At 35.4% G+C, this 18,736-nt stretch overlaps 2 protein-coding genes across 2 annotated transcripts; one reads left to right on the top strand and one right to left on the bottom strand.

The window, feature by feature from the left end:
* Positions 1–10,472: 10,472 nt before the first annotated feature.
* LOC139854720 (uncharacterized) lies at positions 10,473–11,418 on the top strand. Its single transcript, XM_071844010.1, has 3 exons — positions 10,473–10,487; positions 10,629–10,764; positions 10,988–11,418. The coding sequence occupies exons 1-3, from the start codon at positions 10,473–10,475 to the stop codon at positions 11,416–11,418; spliced, it is 582 nt and encodes a 193-aa protein (XP_071700111.1).
* Positions 11,419–11,623: 205 nt separating this feature from the next.
* Positions 11,624–15,529, bottom strand: LOC139886284 (protein TIC 62, chloroplastic). The gene is made up of 14 exons (XM_071870053.1): positions 15,277–15,529; positions 14,958–15,066; positions 14,798–14,870; positions 14,663–14,711; positions 14,411–14,587; positions 14,184–14,265; positions 13,984–14,056; positions 13,521–13,631; positions 13,248–13,400; positions 12,776–12,888; positions 12,497–12,673; positions 12,249–12,428; positions 12,021–12,170; positions 11,624–11,917 (listed from the first exon to the last, which is right to left on the bottom strand). Exons 1-14 carry the CDS (start codon positions 15,449–15,451, stop codon positions 11,866–11,868), a joined length of 1,674 nt encoding a protein of 557 aa, XP_071726154.1. The 5' UTR covers positions 15,452–15,529; the 3' UTR covers positions 11,624–11,865.
* Positions 15,530–18,736: the final 3,207 nt, after the last annotated feature.

Below are 18,736 nucleotides of genomic sequence, written 5' to 3'. Positions count from 1 at the left end.
TTCCCTTGGGTTTTGCATTAGATGCTTATGATACCTTAACCCTTCAGGTATATTCATATATATCACTATTAAGTGATCTATACAGATAAGTAGTAACAACATCCATGAGATGTATTTAAATAACTACCAGGTTGATTAAGTATCTAATAAGTAATTGTATCCATTACAGGAGGATAAGTTTTCCTCCTAATTCATTTATGGTCTTTGTAGGAAATCTTGAGTTACAAGTCTAGTTTTGCCTTGTAACTTCATTTGCACATTTCTTTTTCGGATAAAAATTCATTTGTATCCCATACGTTTCACATCTTTAAAAGTGATAACGATTGATCCGAAAACTTTTATTTTATCGAGCGATTCTAATTCAGCTCGTATTGCTCCTTTCCATTGAGCTCAATCATGTCCATTTTGATATTCAATGACAGATTTTGGTTCCAGATCATCATCTTTATTCATGATGTCATTGTAACATTATATGAAAATATCTCATCAAGATTTTTCATTTCATTTCGGTTCCATAATATTGAATAATTTATCGCAATTTATGTATTTACATTTATCAATATCCTCTGCAGAAGGAATATTGATTTGTGGTTCTTCTTGAACACTTTATTTTACCTCATTATCAGCTGATTTTCCTTTTCGAGGATTTTTATCTTTGGAACCAATTGGTCTTCTACGTTTCAGACGTGGCAAAGACTCATGAGTGACATTATTGCCAGCTTTTGGAATTTCAATTCGAGCTGGAGCACTTTCTGCTATTATATATGATTTAGTCACTCTTTTTGTATCTTTAAATGCATAAAGTAATTAATTTGCAAGTTCTTGCATATGCATTATTTTTGAACTTTCATTTCGCATTATTTTGTGCGAGTTCTATATACCTTAATTGATGTTCACATCATGAAGCATCTTTTTCTTTATTTTTCATTTCTCCCCCTAATCTAGGGACCAATTTTTCATTAAAAAGACAATCAGCAAAACGTGCTGTAAAAACATCATCCGTCATGGGTTCAATATATCTTATAATTGAAGAAGTTTCCTATCCAATATATATCCCCATCCTCCTTTGAGGGCTCATTTAGTGCGTTGTGATGGTGCAACTAGAGCATACACTGAACAACCAAATGTTCTAATGGTGGGAAAACTTTGGCTCTCGACCAAAATCAAGTTGGTAATGGAGAATATTTATGACTTGCACTTGATTTAATGTGAATTAATGTCGCATCATGTAAATTTACATGTCCCAATATAAATATTGAGAGTTTTGTACTCATTACCAATTGTCTAGTTATTAGCTGCAAGCGTTTATCTATTGATTCAGCTAAACCAATTTTGTGTATGCACATGAGCAACTGGATGTTCAACAACAATCCCTGTAGACATATAATAATCATTAAATGTTTGAGATGTTAACTCACCAGCATTATCAAGTCTCATCCTTTTAATGGTGTAATCAGAATAATGTGTTCTCAATTTAATAATTTGTGCAAGAAACTTTGCAAATGCCATATTACGGCTTGATAACACGCAAACATGAGACCATCTGCTAGATGCGTCTATTAGAACCATGAAATATCAAAATGGTCCACATGATGGATGAATTGGTCCATATATATAACCTTGAATTCTTTCAAGAAACATTGGTGATTCTTTCTCAATATTCTTTTCATTAATCACCATATGTGCTTTTCATTAATCATCATATGTGCTTTTCATTAATCACCATATGCGTTTTTCATCATATATCCTTTTCACCATATGCGCTTTTAATCATATGCGCTGCTCTTTTCATCATATGCACTTTTCATCATATGCGCTTTTAATCATATGCGCTGCGCTTTTCATCATATGCGCTTTTAATCATATGCACTTTTAATTATATGCGCTGCGCATTTCATCACATGCGCTTTTTATCATATGCGCTTTTAATCATATGCGTTTTTAATCATATGAGCTGCGCTTTTCATCATATGCGCTTTTAATCATATGCGCTGCGCTTTTTATCACATGCGCTTTTCATCACATGCGCTTTTTATCATATGCGCTTTTAATCATATGCGCTTTTAATCATATGAGCTGCGCTTTTCATCATATGCGCTTTTAATCATATGCGCTATGGTCTAAAACCATTTATTTATGAGTGATACATAACAAGCTATACATCTTAGAAAATTTAGATCATATAAGTCAAAGGTCGCTCATGGTTTACTTAATCAATATTTTCAAAAGATTCACTCTCATCATTTCAAATCTTGTATAGTGGAAGAATAAAAGGTCAAAGTAGCTTTTTTTTTTTTTAAATCGTTTGCACGCCTATGACTTTTTTTTTATTTAACCATAGTGAGTTCAAATTGTATATTATTGACTTCTCTTTCTCTCCTATATGATTTCACCAATTCTTTTCCTTCACCATTGTATAATACTGATTACATAATTCTTTATGCCTCTCCATTATATTTATATTTATATATTATTGGTTATTGGGTATAAATCAAAGATATATGCAGAGATATTTTTTACAAATTCTTATGCTACTCTTTCAATCCATACTTCACCTAATATACAAAATTAAAGTTGTAACATAAGGACATCCAACGTTTGATGCGCAAACGTGAACGAGAAGCTTTGTGTTTAGTTTCAACTAGTGGTAAGCCCCTCTCGTTGCGTCGGGTTGATAAATTATTGATATTTTTTGCGTTTAGATAAACGTTTTGTAGAAGTTTATAAATAAAGTGAAAAGGTCCTGATCACCCGTAATGCATCACACTTCAATGACCATTGGTTTGAACAATGAATAGTAGTATGCTTATTAGTATAGCCTATTGATGTTGGATCTATAAAAAAAATGGTTTTTAATAAGTGTTCTGAATTGATAGTCTGAATTATAAAAATTACAGTACTAATTTTAACTTTATAGTATTACGGAGTATAATATTATGTGGGGTAACTATATAACTATAGTGCTCCAGAAATAATAATAATATGCTCCAAACTTTTGACACTCATTTTAATCGTACAACTTCCACACACTTACCCACCTACCCCATTCAACTCCCCCATGAATATCTTTTTCTTTCCACCGTTCAATTCTCTCAGCTATCTTTTTTTTTTTTTTTTCATTTCATTCAATTATTGATTTATTATTGGTCAATTCATCTCAGAGAAGAGGAGCTCTGAAAAATTGTGACTGTTATCGACAAAGAAAGGAGGTAAAACCTCATGTTGTTGTATATGATTTTACTTCATCAATATCTTTGTATCACCTCATGTCATGTTAAGCACTACCTAAGTTCGAATTTTAAAATGTTACTTTTATAAAGAAACTTTAACACTCTTAATTGGACAACTTTAGGCTGTAGTGGTTTACAAAAAGGTGTTGGGTTTCGATTTTTCTTGCAGCAGGTCATTCACTTTTTTTTTATTGAAACAGAAACGAATAGGTGTGGTTTGATGGGGTGGGATCTGATCAGGAGGCCCAATAGGAATTTAATAACCTCGGCCCAACAGATAAACAATATTGGCCCAAGTATTAGATTAAAATCGTGGCCCAACAGAAGTCCAAATAGATGTTGCTGAGCATGTGCCGGTTTGTGTTCAAAGGGTGCACGTGAGAAAAAAAAATAATTGATATCTTAGTGAGACCAAGATTGTAGGGATAATTTGTGATACATAGGATCCAATTGCCGTCGCTATCCTACATCTTTACAGCTCATCTTGAACTCTCCATTATCCATAATCAATCAGACAAATTGCCGACAATAATAATAATTTGTATAATAAATTAAGTATGAGTATAAGTATCACTATCTACTCCAAAGTAATCTTGTGGGGCCGTCAAGATAGCTAGTTGTATGCACAAGCACACAACAATAATATAAAGGGGTGTGAGTGATGATTAAATGGGCGTAAGGGAGCTTTTTTATTTTTTTATTTTTTTATTATCTTTAAATAGTTATAAGTTTCAAATCTTGTAAGAATCAAACTCAATGTGATTAGCGATTATTTTATTTTTATTGTTTTTAATTTTATTTGTTTTCAAATTCGAATTTTTTTCTTGGAGTTGGCTGATGGCGTTCGTCCCTCTTCCAATGATGTTCAGTTGAAATTGATTTTCAGATCCGAGGCCAAGATTTGGAAATTTGAAGGTAAGCCTTGGTTTGTTTAATTTTGGTAATAAGATATTAAAATTGATAGTATGTTTAAAAATCCTACTGTTTGAATCAATATATCAATACATATATAAATATAAATATATATAAAGTGGAAGTTTTACCTCTTACGATTCAGTATATGATGAAGATGATATCATTATATATTCTTCACCTTCGGTCCTTTAATTAGTGACTTGTGATTTCTCATATAACCTTGATCATATGAAGCTCTTCGTACTGATAACGTGTTATAATTTAGTAGTAAGAAAGAAGAGATTAAATTCTTATTGAAGAATGGTGTACATATCCTTACAATTGAGTGAGTATTTATAATACTAAAACTTAACTGTACATTACTCGTTTTCATCTTCAATTATAGAGTAGGTGAAATAGTAATCAATAATTCATAATTTTACTGTGCAAGATTATCAATTATCTCTATTCATCTGCATGCGTACAAAATGAGAATCCATCCATAACATTAATATTATTTTGTATTTTTCCTTATGTACACATGGTCTTCCGAGTTTAACACAAATCCGCTAGGTTCCACACACACTCGTAGAGTTATGGTTACTTCTAACGTCTTTTCGATTTTTACAGATTTAAAACTCATTGCACTCACGAAAGGTTTATCTGACCATCTCCCGTTATTGTTCCATAGCGAAAATCTTGATTTTTAGTCCGGTTCCGTTTAAATTCTTCCATTCTTGGATCAATGACCCGGACTTCGATGATATTGTGAATGAAGTGTTAAATAATCCAGAGTATAGTGGATTGGGTTCTTTTCATGAAAAGTTGAAGAGTTTGAAACTGTCTTTAAAAACTTGGAACAAACAAATGAGAAGCGAAGGGGCTTGTAGAAAAGATGAAGTCTTGGAAAAGATAAATGATATTGACAGTAAGGTTGATAACCACGTGGCTACCGAAGCTAACTTGGAGGACAGATATGCTCTTGCTAGTGAGCTAAATCAGCTGGTAAAAGTTAAGGATGCGGACATTCTCCGAAAAAGCTCGTATTAAATGGAATATTGAGAGAGATGAAAATTCAAAGTTTTTCCATAATACACTTAAACAAAGGAGACTCGGACAAACGATTAAAGGTGTAGATTTAAATGGTGAATGGATAACTGATCCTCCGACTATAAAAGAGGTGTTCTCTTCTGTCTACAAAAATAAGTTCACTAGTTTTGATGCCGAGTTGAGTATGCCTCTGTTACAGCCCGACCGTGTTCTTTCAGGTATGGATAAGCTCGAGATGGAGGGTGATATGTCGGAGGAAGAAATCAGGGCGGCCGTTTGGGATTGTGGTAATGATAAAGCTCCGGGACCGGACAGATTTTCATTTAATTTCATTAAATTGTATTGGGAATCTCTTCGTGGAGATCTGGTTTCTTCTATCTTCGCGGCATTCAGGGACTTCCGTTTACGAAGGGGATTCGGTTCGGCCTTTTTCACCTTGATTCCTAAGGTGCCGAATACATCTGTCATTAAAGATTATCGCCCGATTTCCTTAGTTGGTGTGGAGTATAAGATTATTACAAAAATTTTGGCTACACATCCAGCGAAGGGTTATTGATTCGATTATTGGTTTTGAACAATCCGATTTTATTGCGGGTCGTCAGATTCTTGAAGGCCCGTTAATTTTATCTGAGACTATCGATTGGTACAAGTTAAAGAAGAAGAAATTGCTCATTTAAAAGTGGATTTCGAGAAAGCGTATGACTCGGTGTCTTGGAGGTTTCTTGAGCACATGCTTCACGTTTTGGGTTTTGGTCCTAAGTGGTGTAAATGGGTGATGATGTGTCTTCATAATTCTCGAACTTTGGTGTTAATTAATGGTAGTCTTACGAGAGCAAAAAGGATTACGCCAAGGAGATCCTATGAGCCCTGTTCTTTTTCTTATTGTTTTGGAAGGTTTACATTTATTGATCCGTGATAAAATTGCAGATGGTCACATCCTAGGTGCGAAAATTGGGAGTCCGGCGGTGAATTTGTCTCATCTTTTTTATGCGGACGATGCGGTGATTATCACGTAGTGGCACAAGGAGAGTTTAATCAATATCATTAAGTTGTTCAATGATTTTCATAACTTTTCAGACTTCAAATCAATGTTTCCAAATCTAACATTTATAGTGTTGGAGTTCATGAAGCCGAGCTTCAAGAATTTATCTCGATGTCGGGTTGTTCTCGTGGTGACATGCCTTTTACTTATTTGGGTCTACCTATTGGCACGAATATGAACCGAATTTGTGGGTGGAAACCAATAGTAGACAAATTTAAGAAGAGATTGGCGGGGTGGAAGGCTAATATGCTATCTATTGGCGGGAGGTTAACTTTGGTAAAGTTGGTTCTTGGTACCTTCGTTATTTATTACCTTTCGGATTTTAAATGCCCGCAAACGATCATAAAGGAGATTGAAAAACATTAGAGCTTCATTTTTTGGGGGTAGTACAGACATTAACCGGAAGTTGCATTGGGTTCGTTGGGACAAAACCATGTCTTCTTTCGAAAATGGAAATTTAAATATCGGGAGTTTTTGGTCGTTTAATCTATCTCTTTTGTGTAAATGTAAGTGATTTGTAAATCACACTTAATTGTGTGGTTGATATTCATCCATTATTTATAGAAAGAGTACATTACAACGTATTAAATATAAAGAGATTTACACAATCAATAAAGAGATTTGCACTATCTACAATATTAAATAAAAGATACAAGTCGCTGTCCTAAATATAAATAAAAGATATGCCGTGTGATTTGATGTGTTACCCCCCCCCCCCCCCCCCACAAGCGAAGTAGGGGGAGGACCAATACGAAGCTTGGATCGAAAGTCTTCAAAAAGTGGTCGAGGAAGACTCTTGGTGAAGATATCTGCTAGTTGAAGATGAGTGGATACATACTTAGTGTATAGTTTGCCGGAAAGCACCAATTCTCTAACGAAATGATAATCGATGTCAATATGTTTAGCACGCTTGTGTGAGATTGGATTCTGACTCAAAAAGATAGCACTACGATTGTCACATAACAAAGTTGGATGACCGTGTGGTAAGACATGTAGCTCGCGAAGAAGATGTGTAAGCCATAAAATTTCAGCTGCAGTATTATCTAAAGCTCGGTATTCAGATTCACAACTAGATCGAGCAACTGTTGGTTGCTTCTTAGCACTCCATGAGACAATATTTCCACCAAGAAAGATGGAATAGCCATAAGTGGAGCGACGGGTTTCGATACAACGAGCCCGATCCGCATCAGAATATCCCAGAATATTAGGCGAGGAAGCATGTAAAAATGAGAGCCCATATGATAATGTCCCTTTAACATATCGAAAAATCCGTTTAACAGCTTGAAAATGGTCTTGTGTAGGAGCATGTAAGAATTGACTCACGTGATTTACCGCATAAGAAAGATCAGGACGAGTTATGGTAATACTGCAGAGCTCCAACCAAGGATCGATAATGAGTAGGATCATTAAAAGGCGTTCCCTGAGTAGTAAGATAAGTAGATGTCGATAAGGGTGTAGAGGCAGGCTTAATGTCCAGAAGACGAGCACGAACAAGGATATCATGAGCATATTTGGATTGACTCAAAAAAAGACCCGATGCATGATAAGAAACCTCAAGGCCAAGGAAATAATTGAGCTTTCCAAGATCGGTGATAAGGAATTCCTTATTTAGTCGATTGATGAATGTTCGAACCAGATGTGGATTATTTCCCGTGAGAATAATATCATCAACGTAGACTAATAAGTAAAGAATATGCGATTCCTTTTTAAAAACAAATAAAGAAGTGTCGGCCCGACTACAGGAGAATCCAAGTGTGCAAAGAAAAGAACTTAGACGTTGAAACTATGCCCGAGGAGTTTGCTTCAAACCATATAAAGCCTTGTTTAATCGACATACATGATTTGGATAACGGACATCCACAAACCCCGGTGGTTGTTCCATGTAAACAACTTCAGATAAATCTCCATTTAAAAAGGAATTTTTGACATCGAGTTGATGAAGGGGCCACTTATCTAATACGGCTAAGGAAAGAATAACACGAACCGTAGTAGCTTTAACCACGGGACTGAAAGTGGTCGAATAATCTAGGCCCGACACTTGAGTGAATCCTTGAGCAACCAAGCTAGCCTTATACTTGTCGATGGAACCATCCGCAAGAAATTTTGTTCGAAAGACCCACTTTGAACCAACAATATTGGTTTTAACTGGTCGGGGTACTAATGTCCAAGTAGAATTATGTTTCAAAGCCTTCATTTCATTACACATAGCATCATACCATTTTGGATCTTTCGTTGCAGTTTTGAAACCCTTCGGCTCTTTTGAAGAAAAAAGAGCATGATGTAAAGGTGATGACTCTACATAGGATAGATCCGCAAAATGTCTAGGTTTAAAAATACCACTTTTCGAACGAGTTTGCATAGGATGTGTTGGAGGTGGTGTATGGATGTGCTCAACAGTAGGCGATGTAGTTGGGATAGAAGTAGTGACAGGAGGTGTTGGTGAAGTGACATGAGATGTTGGGGAAGTAATAGAAGGTGTTGGTTCATCACATAAATCACAATTTGAGGTGACTGGTGGGGAATATGTATGTGGTGGGATAGGTGGTGATGGCATCGAAGGTGGTGCAGTTGCGGAGTAATCATCACAATATGTAGATAGTAAAGGTAATGATGTGGATGATTGCCCTTTAAATAGGAAAACAGATTCATCAAATTGAGCATGTCTAGTGGTGTAAATGCGACGTGTAGACAAGTCAAGGCACCGATAACCTTTATATTGAGTACAGTAACCAATGAAAACACAAGGAGTACTTCGCGGTGCAAGCTTGTGAGAAGAGTAATCCCTCAGATATGGAAAAACACAACACCCGAATACCCGAAAATTTCCATAATTCGGCTTGTTTGAGAACAACAACTCATAAGGGGATTTATACTCCAAAAGTTTGGTTGGTAGACGATTTATGATATAAACGGCTGAGCTAAAGGCATGAACCCAGTAGGATTCCGGTACATGAGCATTGAACATGATAGCTAAACCTGTTTCAGTAACATGACGATGCTTTCTCTCGGCTCGCCCATTTTGTTGGGGAGTATATGGGCAAGAGAATCGATGATGTGTGCCATTTCTTTGTAACATCTCACGCACTGAATTATTGGTGAATTCAGTGCCTCCATCTGACTGAAAAATTTTAAGTTTGCATGCAAATTGGGTTTGAACAAATGCAAGAAATGCAGCAAAAATAGTAGGGAATTCAGATTTAGCCATCATCGGAAAGAACCATGTAAACCTGAAGGAATCGTCAATAAAAATAACATAGTATCGATAACCTTTAACAGAGACAACGGGAGAGGGGCCCCATAAATCACAATGAACCATATCCAAAATATGCAATGAACGTTTTAAATTAAGTTCAAAAGGTAAACGTTTGCTCTTTGCTAATTGACAAGAAGAACATAAACTAGGATTTGGTAAAACAGAAGTAATAGATAAACAACCGTGTTTATTTAAAATAGAAATAATATCATTGGACACATGTCCTAATCGACTATGCCATAAATCAAAAGAGGCTTTTGTGCGTTTAGAAGATAGCTTAGCCAAAAAAGCATGTTGGCTTCGTTCTAAAATATATAAGCCCTTTTTAAGTCTTCCGGTTGCGAGTGTTTCCTTGGAAAGACGGTTCTGAATAAAAAACATAGGATTAGAAAACAATACATCAATTTGGTTATCTTGTGTTAACTTGCTAACAGAAAGCAAGTTTTTCTTGAGATTAGGCACGACTAAAACATCAAGAAGAGATATATAGGGTGATAATTGAAGTTTGCCAGTATGAGAAATAGGAGATTGTTCTCCATTAGCAAAGAAAACTAATTGGTTACCAGAATAAGAGGTACTAGCATCAAGTTGATTAGTGTTTGATGTCATATGATTTGATGCTCCCGTATCAACAAACCAATCAGGAGTCGTATTGCATTGTGCCTGAAAAGCTTCCGCAAGATTGGCGTCAATTGTGCCTGAAAAGGCAGTCAGGAACTTTAACTTTTAGGCTGATACCATAAGTAATTTGTAAATCACACTTAATTGTGTGGTTGATATTCATCCATTATTTATAGAAAGAGTACATTACAACGTATTAAATATAAAGAGATTTACACAATCAATAAAGAGATTTGCACTATCTACAATATTAAATAAAAGATACAAGTCACTGTCCTAAATATAAATAAAAGATATGCCGTGTGATTTGATGTGTTAAAATGGCTTTGGAGGTTGTGTGTATGCCCGATGTCTCTTTGGTCTACTGTTATATTTTCCATTCATGGGCCACATGCAGGTGAGCCTAATATCAATTTTGTTGGTTCTAGTTTATGGAATAATATACTGCTTCTTATAAAGTGGCTATAGAAAGAGTCTATATCCCTTCTGATTTGTTTCGTTTATGTGTGGGGATGGTAAGTCTATTTCTTTTTGGCAGGATGAATGGAAAGATGAAGTGGTCTTGAAAGATAAATACCCACGTCTTTTTCATTTAGAGGTCGATAAAGATTGCAAGATAGCCGACCGGTTGGTGAACAGAGTATGGGTGTGGAACTGGTCTCTGAATATCAGAGGTACTCGAACAGAATCTCATTTTAACCAAATGGTTGCGGAAATTGGGTCTCAGACCCTTTTGAATGCATCTGATACTTGGACATGTTCAATCTCAAATGACGGCATGTTCCGAGTTGGGGTTATTAGAAAAATCATCGATTCGAGCTCTTATCAATGGTTTGGTTCGTACTCAATGGTTTAAATATTTACCTCGTAAGCTTAATATATTCATTTGGAGAGTAGCATTGGATAGGTTGCCTACCCGTTTAAAGTTGTCGGCCCGTTGTTTGGATATCAACGGTATTGGTTGTCCTCTTTGTCCATACCGTGTTGAATCGATATCACATACGTTATTTTCGTGTGAAGTGGCTAAGAAGATTTGGAGGAAAGTCGGGATTTGGGTTGACATTTTGTTGCCTTGCGTTGACAATTGGTCCGAGTGGCTTTTATGGTCTCAAGGATGGCAAAGGTCGAATTCGTGCAAGAGATTACATCCGATTGGGGCTGCTGCGATATGGTCTCTTTGGAAGTTCCGGAATGCTCATCTTTTCGACCCAACAAAGATGAGGAAACAAGAGTTGTTTGATTCTATTAGATTGTTTTCTTTTAATTGGATTACGGATAGAGGTAAAGAAAATATTAGTTGGAACGATTGGCTTATTAAGCCAGTGTAATTGTTTTTTTTTTTTTTTCGTTGCGCCCCCTCCCTAGTTTCTCGCTAGCGAGGTGGTAGCTTTTATAAAATTTTGATGTTTGAAAATATATATATATATATATATATATATATATATATATATATATATATATATATATATATAATGAGATTATATAGAGAATATGGTTTATGTCGCTAATTTGCTGTAATTGTCGGATCAAAAGTACGAAAAAGAAATGATCCATAAATGTAAGTGTACCGATTTCAATATACAATGGAAAAAATGGGGGTGGAATTGGATTGTTTATGCCTTTAATAAGCTTGTTTTGCGTTCGTGGATCTACTATACATATATATACTAGTCAAATCTCCTTGGCATCTTCAACCTTAGGCGAACTCAATTTCTGTCCTTTAACAAAAGTACCTGAAGAAACCTGAATTTATGCCAATTGTTTGTGCTCGTAATCTAACGAGAACTGGAAGGAGTTGGTGAACTCGGAGGCTTCAAGTTTCCGTACCTACAAAAATAGAAGAAATTTTTTTTTTACACATATCATTGGTGGTACACTTGTTGCAGGAATAAGAAAACAAGAACAAACTATGATGATGAAAGAAACATACATGTGATAAGGCGAAAGTGGTCTTGGCTTCACTATTATGTTATCCAGTGTGGAAACAATGGGTGAACCGTTGCCTACAGCAAGTGTTGACGGTGGTGATACTGATGGAGTACTTGGACATGGCGATGTTGGGGGCTTCAGATTTTCATATCTAACAGAGAAAATACCTAAATATCATTAGTAAACTTTACCATCAAGTGGAAACATGAATTTTTGAAGACGAACTTACACATAGTAGGGTGAACGTGAATTGTTGGAAGTTAACGTTTGAGGAGGATCCTCTTTGACATCAACAACTGTAGTGGATTCTACTGGTGCAACTATTGGTGCTGCAGCGGTAGAAGGTGGTGTCTTTATGGAACCGCTTGGTGTTGGGGTTGGAGATGTAGGTGGTTTCAGGTTCTCATAACTATCACAAAGTAAAACCAATTAAAACCTGGAGTTAAGCATAGGGTATAACCGTAGATATTGACTTACGCAGCATAAGGAGATAGAGGTCTGGTTATTTTATCGGGTGTAACAATTATGGTTTCTGACTTTATGGTAGTTTCAGAAGAATCAGTTGCAGGAGGAGCTGATGCTGCTTCAACTACCACCTTAATAGTGCCAGGTGCTGTTGGAATGGGTGATACAGGGGGTTTCAAACCTTCATATCTGTGAAAGTAAATATCAACAGTAAAGAGATTAAATACTCAAATTGTTATGCAGAAAATATAAATTATTAAATACCAAGTTGAAAGAATCAATATTTCTTACGCAGTATATGGGGAGAGTGGCTTTGGCACAGCTGGTTTTGACACGGATTGTGTTTCGGTGGCAATGCTTACACTCGTAGATACAGGCTCAGGCTCTTTCCTAACTTCTGGTTCCTGATAGTCATACAAGTAACCATCACATGAGACTAGTTTGACCAGCACTAAGAAAATATCCTAAAAGTACCATTCTAACTGAAATGGGTTGCAGATTTAATAATGACGCTGCAAATAATACTACTGCATATACTTATTCTCAAGAGGAGGTGGTGATTTTGACCTGTTTATTAAGAAATGGGTTGATTTGGGTAATAAGTTATCTCTAACAGATTAAAAAATGTAATTAAAAATGAAACGGGTCATGTATAACTCGGTAACAATGGAATTATTTTACTGTCATCTGATGCATACAATAACTCTATAGTAGATAGCTCATGAGGGGTAAAAAAAAGTCCAGTGGAACACATATGATGTACCTTGGGCTGGGAAGGTACAGCACGTTGAGGTGGTATTTTTGCAAGGAGGTCACCAATGGGAGTTAGTGGTGCTGTTGTTTCTGCAACAACTTCAACTACTTTACAATATGAAAGAGTCGGGTTTTTGGCCATAAACGCAAGGAGTTCTGCCACCTGATATCAGCAACAAAAGACACTATTAATGTAATATAATCTCAGTTCATTATGATCTTTTTTTTTTTTTTTTTTTTGGGTAATAAAAAATGATGAAATGGAAGTTGAGTGGAAGAGAACCTGAAGATTCGATACATTACCACCAAATAAAGTATCTTCTGTAGCAAGAGTAAGATTATGTGTTTCCTTGAAAGAATCTGTAGGCCTCTCCATACCACCAGGTCTCACTATCTGAAATAACAGTATGTAACCAACATATGTTTCTATGAGACATATTTTGATCTAGAGGTGGCAAAATTGGTGGGTTGGGTCCATAGATAACAGATCAAGACGAATATTTTAGTGCAGCTTAAAACAGGCCGGCTTATGTCGACCCAATACTTTGTGCAGAATAGTTTGTAGCTAATTAGTGTGTTGATTATAATTAAACCAGTTTGAAGGTTGTATCCATTAAGAACACACTTCGGATTACTTCCGACCCATTTCGTTTTAAACTCTATTCATGTTAAGCCAATCTGACCCATGAAGAATAAAAAATGATTGAATAAGTCAAAATTGCCACTTTTAGTTTGATCTAACTTACTGCGTATGGAATCCCACTAGCAAGTAGTGCTTCTTCGGCCTTCCTTTTCCAGCATAGAACTCCCCAAAACAAACTCCAAATAAGAATACAAATACATTCAGTGATCGTAACATTTCAAAGACAAGATTATAGTTACTAAATCCTCCAAGTCAAGACGTTTATAGCACCAAAGGTCGTATACTCTTGAAAAATGAACTTACTTTAAGACAGCAGCAGGAAATCCAAACTTGTTCGTTCCCAAAGAAGTAACCAATATAAATTGTTTTGCTTTTGCAGCAGCAGCTACACATGTATAAGACAAATAATACGTGAGATAAACCAGTATCTTTATTCTAGTCAACATTAAAAAAAAAAGAAATAATAATTTAACAAAATTAAGCTATGAGAAAAGTCGGGAAACTATGAAGCAATTAAGAACCTAATATACCTGCATCAATTAGGTTTTTTGTGGCTAGAAAGTCAATTCGGTATGGTCCGGTAACATCAAAAATCTCTTTCTCACTCGCCCCAATGCAGCATATAACCGTTGAAGCACTGCCCAATGCTGCTTTAATCTGCTCCGGTTTCTCCAAATCACATTCCACAAGTTGAAACTTCTCTATAGCTGGGCTACAGAGTACAGACTAGCATAATTATGTTATTTACATATCTAAACACAAGCAAAAAACTAAAATCTTACGCTGAATTGCATCAGATAATGCTTCGTCAACCTTCATCTGTTTCACACTCTACACATAAGCAATTGTTCTGTACATTATTCATCAGTAAACTGAAACACATGATTAATAATGTAAATGACTAATAAAACTCATACTTTCACCAAAGCTTCCGCTCTTTGAATACTTCGTACACCAGCTCGAACGTTAAATCCTAATTTCAAAAGCTCCCTGCACAAAACTTCACTTATTTTCACGAGTTTCTAAATCGAGTGCGTAAGCTTGATCAACTTTAAAGTATTTTCATGTATCATTAACCTTACTGTTCGTGAACCAACTTTGCCAGTTGCTCCAGCAACAAAGATGATACTTTCGTCCTTTTCACCATCTTTTGTTTTTGTTTCAGCAGGCTGCAAACCAATTGTTGCTGTACCATACAAAAATCTCTAGACAGTTATTACTCTATTTAAATACATGAACTGAGCACAAGATGGATGAATTAGGTTTACCGAGAACCCTAAATAATGAGCAATTGCTCATCATACAATATATTCCAGTAACTAACACAAATTAGTTTATCATAACAATTCACATTGCTAAATAATGAAGGAAATTAACAGCATTGAAATGTTAATACCCGAGGCTTGAACATTGAAGCTAATAGGTTTGAACTTGACAGTATTTGACTGAACGATTCGTTTGGTACCGAACGAATTCATGAGGTGGCGGTAGGAAATGAGTTGTTGATTATGAATTAGGCATTTCGTTTGTATGCTACTGACCACCGGTGATTGAATCGACCGGAGCTCCATCAAATGCTTATTGATTGATTGATTGATCAGTATTCAAAATTTCAGTTTGTGTTTGTGAGAGAGAAAGAGTGATATCTTATTATGTCTGTCTATGGTTGGTTACATGGCATCTCCTGCTCTGTTTCTGGATATGGTGGACCCCCGACCCGGAAACTGTTGGTTGGATTAACGGGTCAATATATTTGGATCGGGCTTTAGATGGTCCATAAATCCTGAACGATTAATTGCTCTCGTTAGGGCCACTATTCGTTCCACTTTATAACCATGGGTAACTATATTTTATAAGTTATAATTTAAATTTAAATTTAAACTAGTGAAACGACCCGTGGAATCACGAGTTTTTTAAACGAAACAGTTTAATGATACGTTTTAGGTAGTAAGTGAACGTAAATGCTAAAGTTATTTAGTTTAATGACCAGTGGAACCACATAGTCCGACTAAGAAACTCGTCAGCTGAACATTTCATCAAATACCTAAAATGCATATTAAACAATCCACATTCAATCATAAGAGATAATATTGGTTGTCATTTTATTTTAAAAGTGTAAATTAAAATATAAATTTAGAATTGATTTCCTTCTGTCTAGCTTTTATACCTTTTCGTACTCAATTCAAAATAATTAAGTAAAATAATTTAAAATTAATTAATTTTAATAATTAAAATAATTATTAATAAGATTTAATAATAATATTTAATTAATAAGATTTAATTTTAATTCAAAATTATTTAGATTAATGACATCACCCACCATGCTTAGATTTTTTTTTTTTTCTTTGATTTTTTCTTAACAAAAAAATTAGCCTAATAATGACATCATTATTATAGCATTATAATATTAACTATAGAAATATCTTTTTTATCTGTCCGGAAGCAAGGGAGTGCTTCGTTCGTAATGAAAAGAAAGAGACTCTTACTTCGCTTTATTGTTGGATCGCGATTAACTATAGAATATATTCAAATTTAAATAAAATATTAAATAAGAATAAGAATTGAATATCGTTTTTGTATATAGTGTACAAATATTTTTAAGTACAACTCTGGATAATTTATCGAAATATAATATAACAGAAGTTTATGTCTTCCTCATATCATAAAATCAATTTTATTGAACTCGTTAGTAGTTTGGTAGTGTAATGAGTATTTCTTAGTTTCATAGCATTATTATTTAATAAATGATAAATATCTAATAAAGAATCAACATATGACAGCAGCCAAATAAAATTAATTCATTTCAATACAAGGTTTATGTGATGCAAAGTTGACTTTTTTGACATTATATTATCGTGACAAACTTATAATTCAAATGTATCATGGCAGCCATTATCTTTGGAGGATGATAAATTTGAACGTTTATTATCAACTGTTACAAGTCCATAAGAAAGCACCACTCCTTTGAATTAATTTTCACATACTTTCGTGTGTGTGTATATATATGTGGTGAGGATCCGGAGAAAACCTGTTAATTAACATAAACGTGATGTATTATTGAATGATTTGCAGTACATGAGAAGTGAGCATAAATAATCTCAAACCCTAACAAACACTAGAGGACCAAGCCCAATAAGTATAATACATGGACTATAAAATAATATGGGCTAACATCCCCCCGTAGTTTGAGCGGGAGTACGGCGGACACTCAAACTGGATCGAAACTTATCAAACAATGCATGCGGTAGACCTTTGGTGAAGATGTCTGCAAACTGATATCTTGATGGTACATGAAGAACTCGTACCTGACCCTTAGCAACTGAATCGCGGACAAAGTGAATGTCGATCTCAATATGCTTGGTCCGCTGATGCTGAACCGGATTAGTAGATAGGTAAACAGAGCTGACATTGTCACAGTAAACCAAAGTAGCTGAGGTGAGGGGGCACTGAAGCTCTCGTAGAAGATTACGTATCCAGCAAGTCTCTGCAACCGCATTGGCAACCCCACGATACTCGGCTTCGACACTGGAGCGAGAGGGCGTGAGTTGCCGTTTGGAAGACCATGAGAGGAGGTTGTTGCCGAGGGAAACACAATAACCGGAGGTGGATCGTCTGGTAGATGGGCAGCCGGCCCAATCAGCGTCAGAGTATGCAACCAATATAGTAGGAGATGATGCATATAACTGTAAACCAAGATCAGTAGTGCCCTGTATGTAGCTGATGATCCGCTTAAGAGCATGCATGTGCTGCTCCCGAGGGTCGTGCATGAAAAGACAGATCTGCTGAACGGCATAGGAGATGTCTGGACGAGTGAAAGTGAGGTACTGTAATGCACCTGCAAGGCTCCGATAGAGAGTCGGATCCTTAATATGAAATGTCCCGTTCTTATTGATTAAAAACGTTCCATATTAATTGATTTCGTTGCGAGGTTTTGACCTCTATATGAGACGTTTTTCAAAGACTGCATTCATTTTTAAAACAAACCATAACCTTTATTTCATAAATAAAGGTTTAAAAAGCTTTACGTAGATTATCAAATAATGATAATCTAAAATATCCTGTTTACACACGACCATTACATAATGGTTTACAATACAAATATGTTACATCGAAATCAGTTTCTTGAATGCAGTTTTTACACAATATCATATAAACATGGACTCCAAATCTTGTCCTTATTTTAGTATGCAACAGCGGAAGCTCTTAATATTCACCTGAGAATAAACATGCTTTAAACGTCAACAAAAATGTTGGTGAGTTATAGGTTTAACCTATATATATATATCAAATCGTAACAATAGACCACAAGATTTCATATTTCAATACACATCCCATACATAGAGATAAAAATCATTCATATGTTGAACACCTGGTAACCGACATTAACAAGATGCATATATAAGAATATCCCCATCATTCCGGGACACCTTTCGGATATGATATAAATTTCGAAGTACTAAAGCATCCGGTACTTTGGATGGGGTTTGTTAGGCCTAATAGATCTATCTTTAGGATTCGCGTCAATTAGGGTGTCTGTTCCCTAATTCTTAGATTACCAGACTTAATAAAAAGGGGCATATTCGATTTCGATAATTCAACCATAGAATGTAGTTTCACGTACTTGTGTCTATTTTGTAAATCATTTATAAAACCTGCATGTATTCTCATCCCAAAAATATTAGATTTAAAAAGTGGGACTATAACTCACTTTCACAGATTTTTACTTCGTCGGGAAGTAAGACTTGGCCACTGGTTGATTCACGAACCTATAACAATATATACATATATATCAAAGTATGTTCAAAATATATTTACAACACTTTTAATATATTTTGATGTTTTAAGTTTATTAAGTC

The sequence above is a fragment of the Rutidosis leptorrhynchoides genome, chromosome 1 (genome assembly GCF_046630445.1).
Source record: "Rutidosis leptorrhynchoides isolate AG116_Rl617_1_P2 chromosome 1, CSIRO_AGI_Rlap_v1, whole genome shotgun sequence".
Lineage (NCBI taxonomy): Eukaryota > Viridiplantae > Streptophyta > Magnoliopsida > Asterales > Asteraceae > Rutidosis > Rutidosis leptorrhynchoides.
This window is presented reverse-complemented; position numbering and strand designations above follow the sequence as displayed.

Coding starts and splice junctions, on each gene's coding strand:
- LOC139854720 (XM_071844010.1), top strand. Junction 10,765..10,987: donor CTGGTCTCTGAATATCAGAG/GTACTCGAACAG, acceptor TTTGGAGAGTAG/CATTGGATAGGTTGCCTACC.
- LOC139886284 (XM_071870053.1), bottom strand. CDS start 15,451: ATGGAGCTCCGGTCGATTCAATCACCGGTGGTCAGTAGCATACAAACG. Junction 14,057..14,183: donor TTTCCTGCTGCTGTCTTAAA/GTAAGTTCATTT, acceptor TCTTATTTGGAG/TTTGTTTTGGGGAGTTCTAT. Junction 13,632..13,983: donor CTAGTGGGATTCCATACGCA/GTAAGTTAGATC, acceptor CTGTTATTTCAG/ATAGTGAGACCTGGTGGTAT.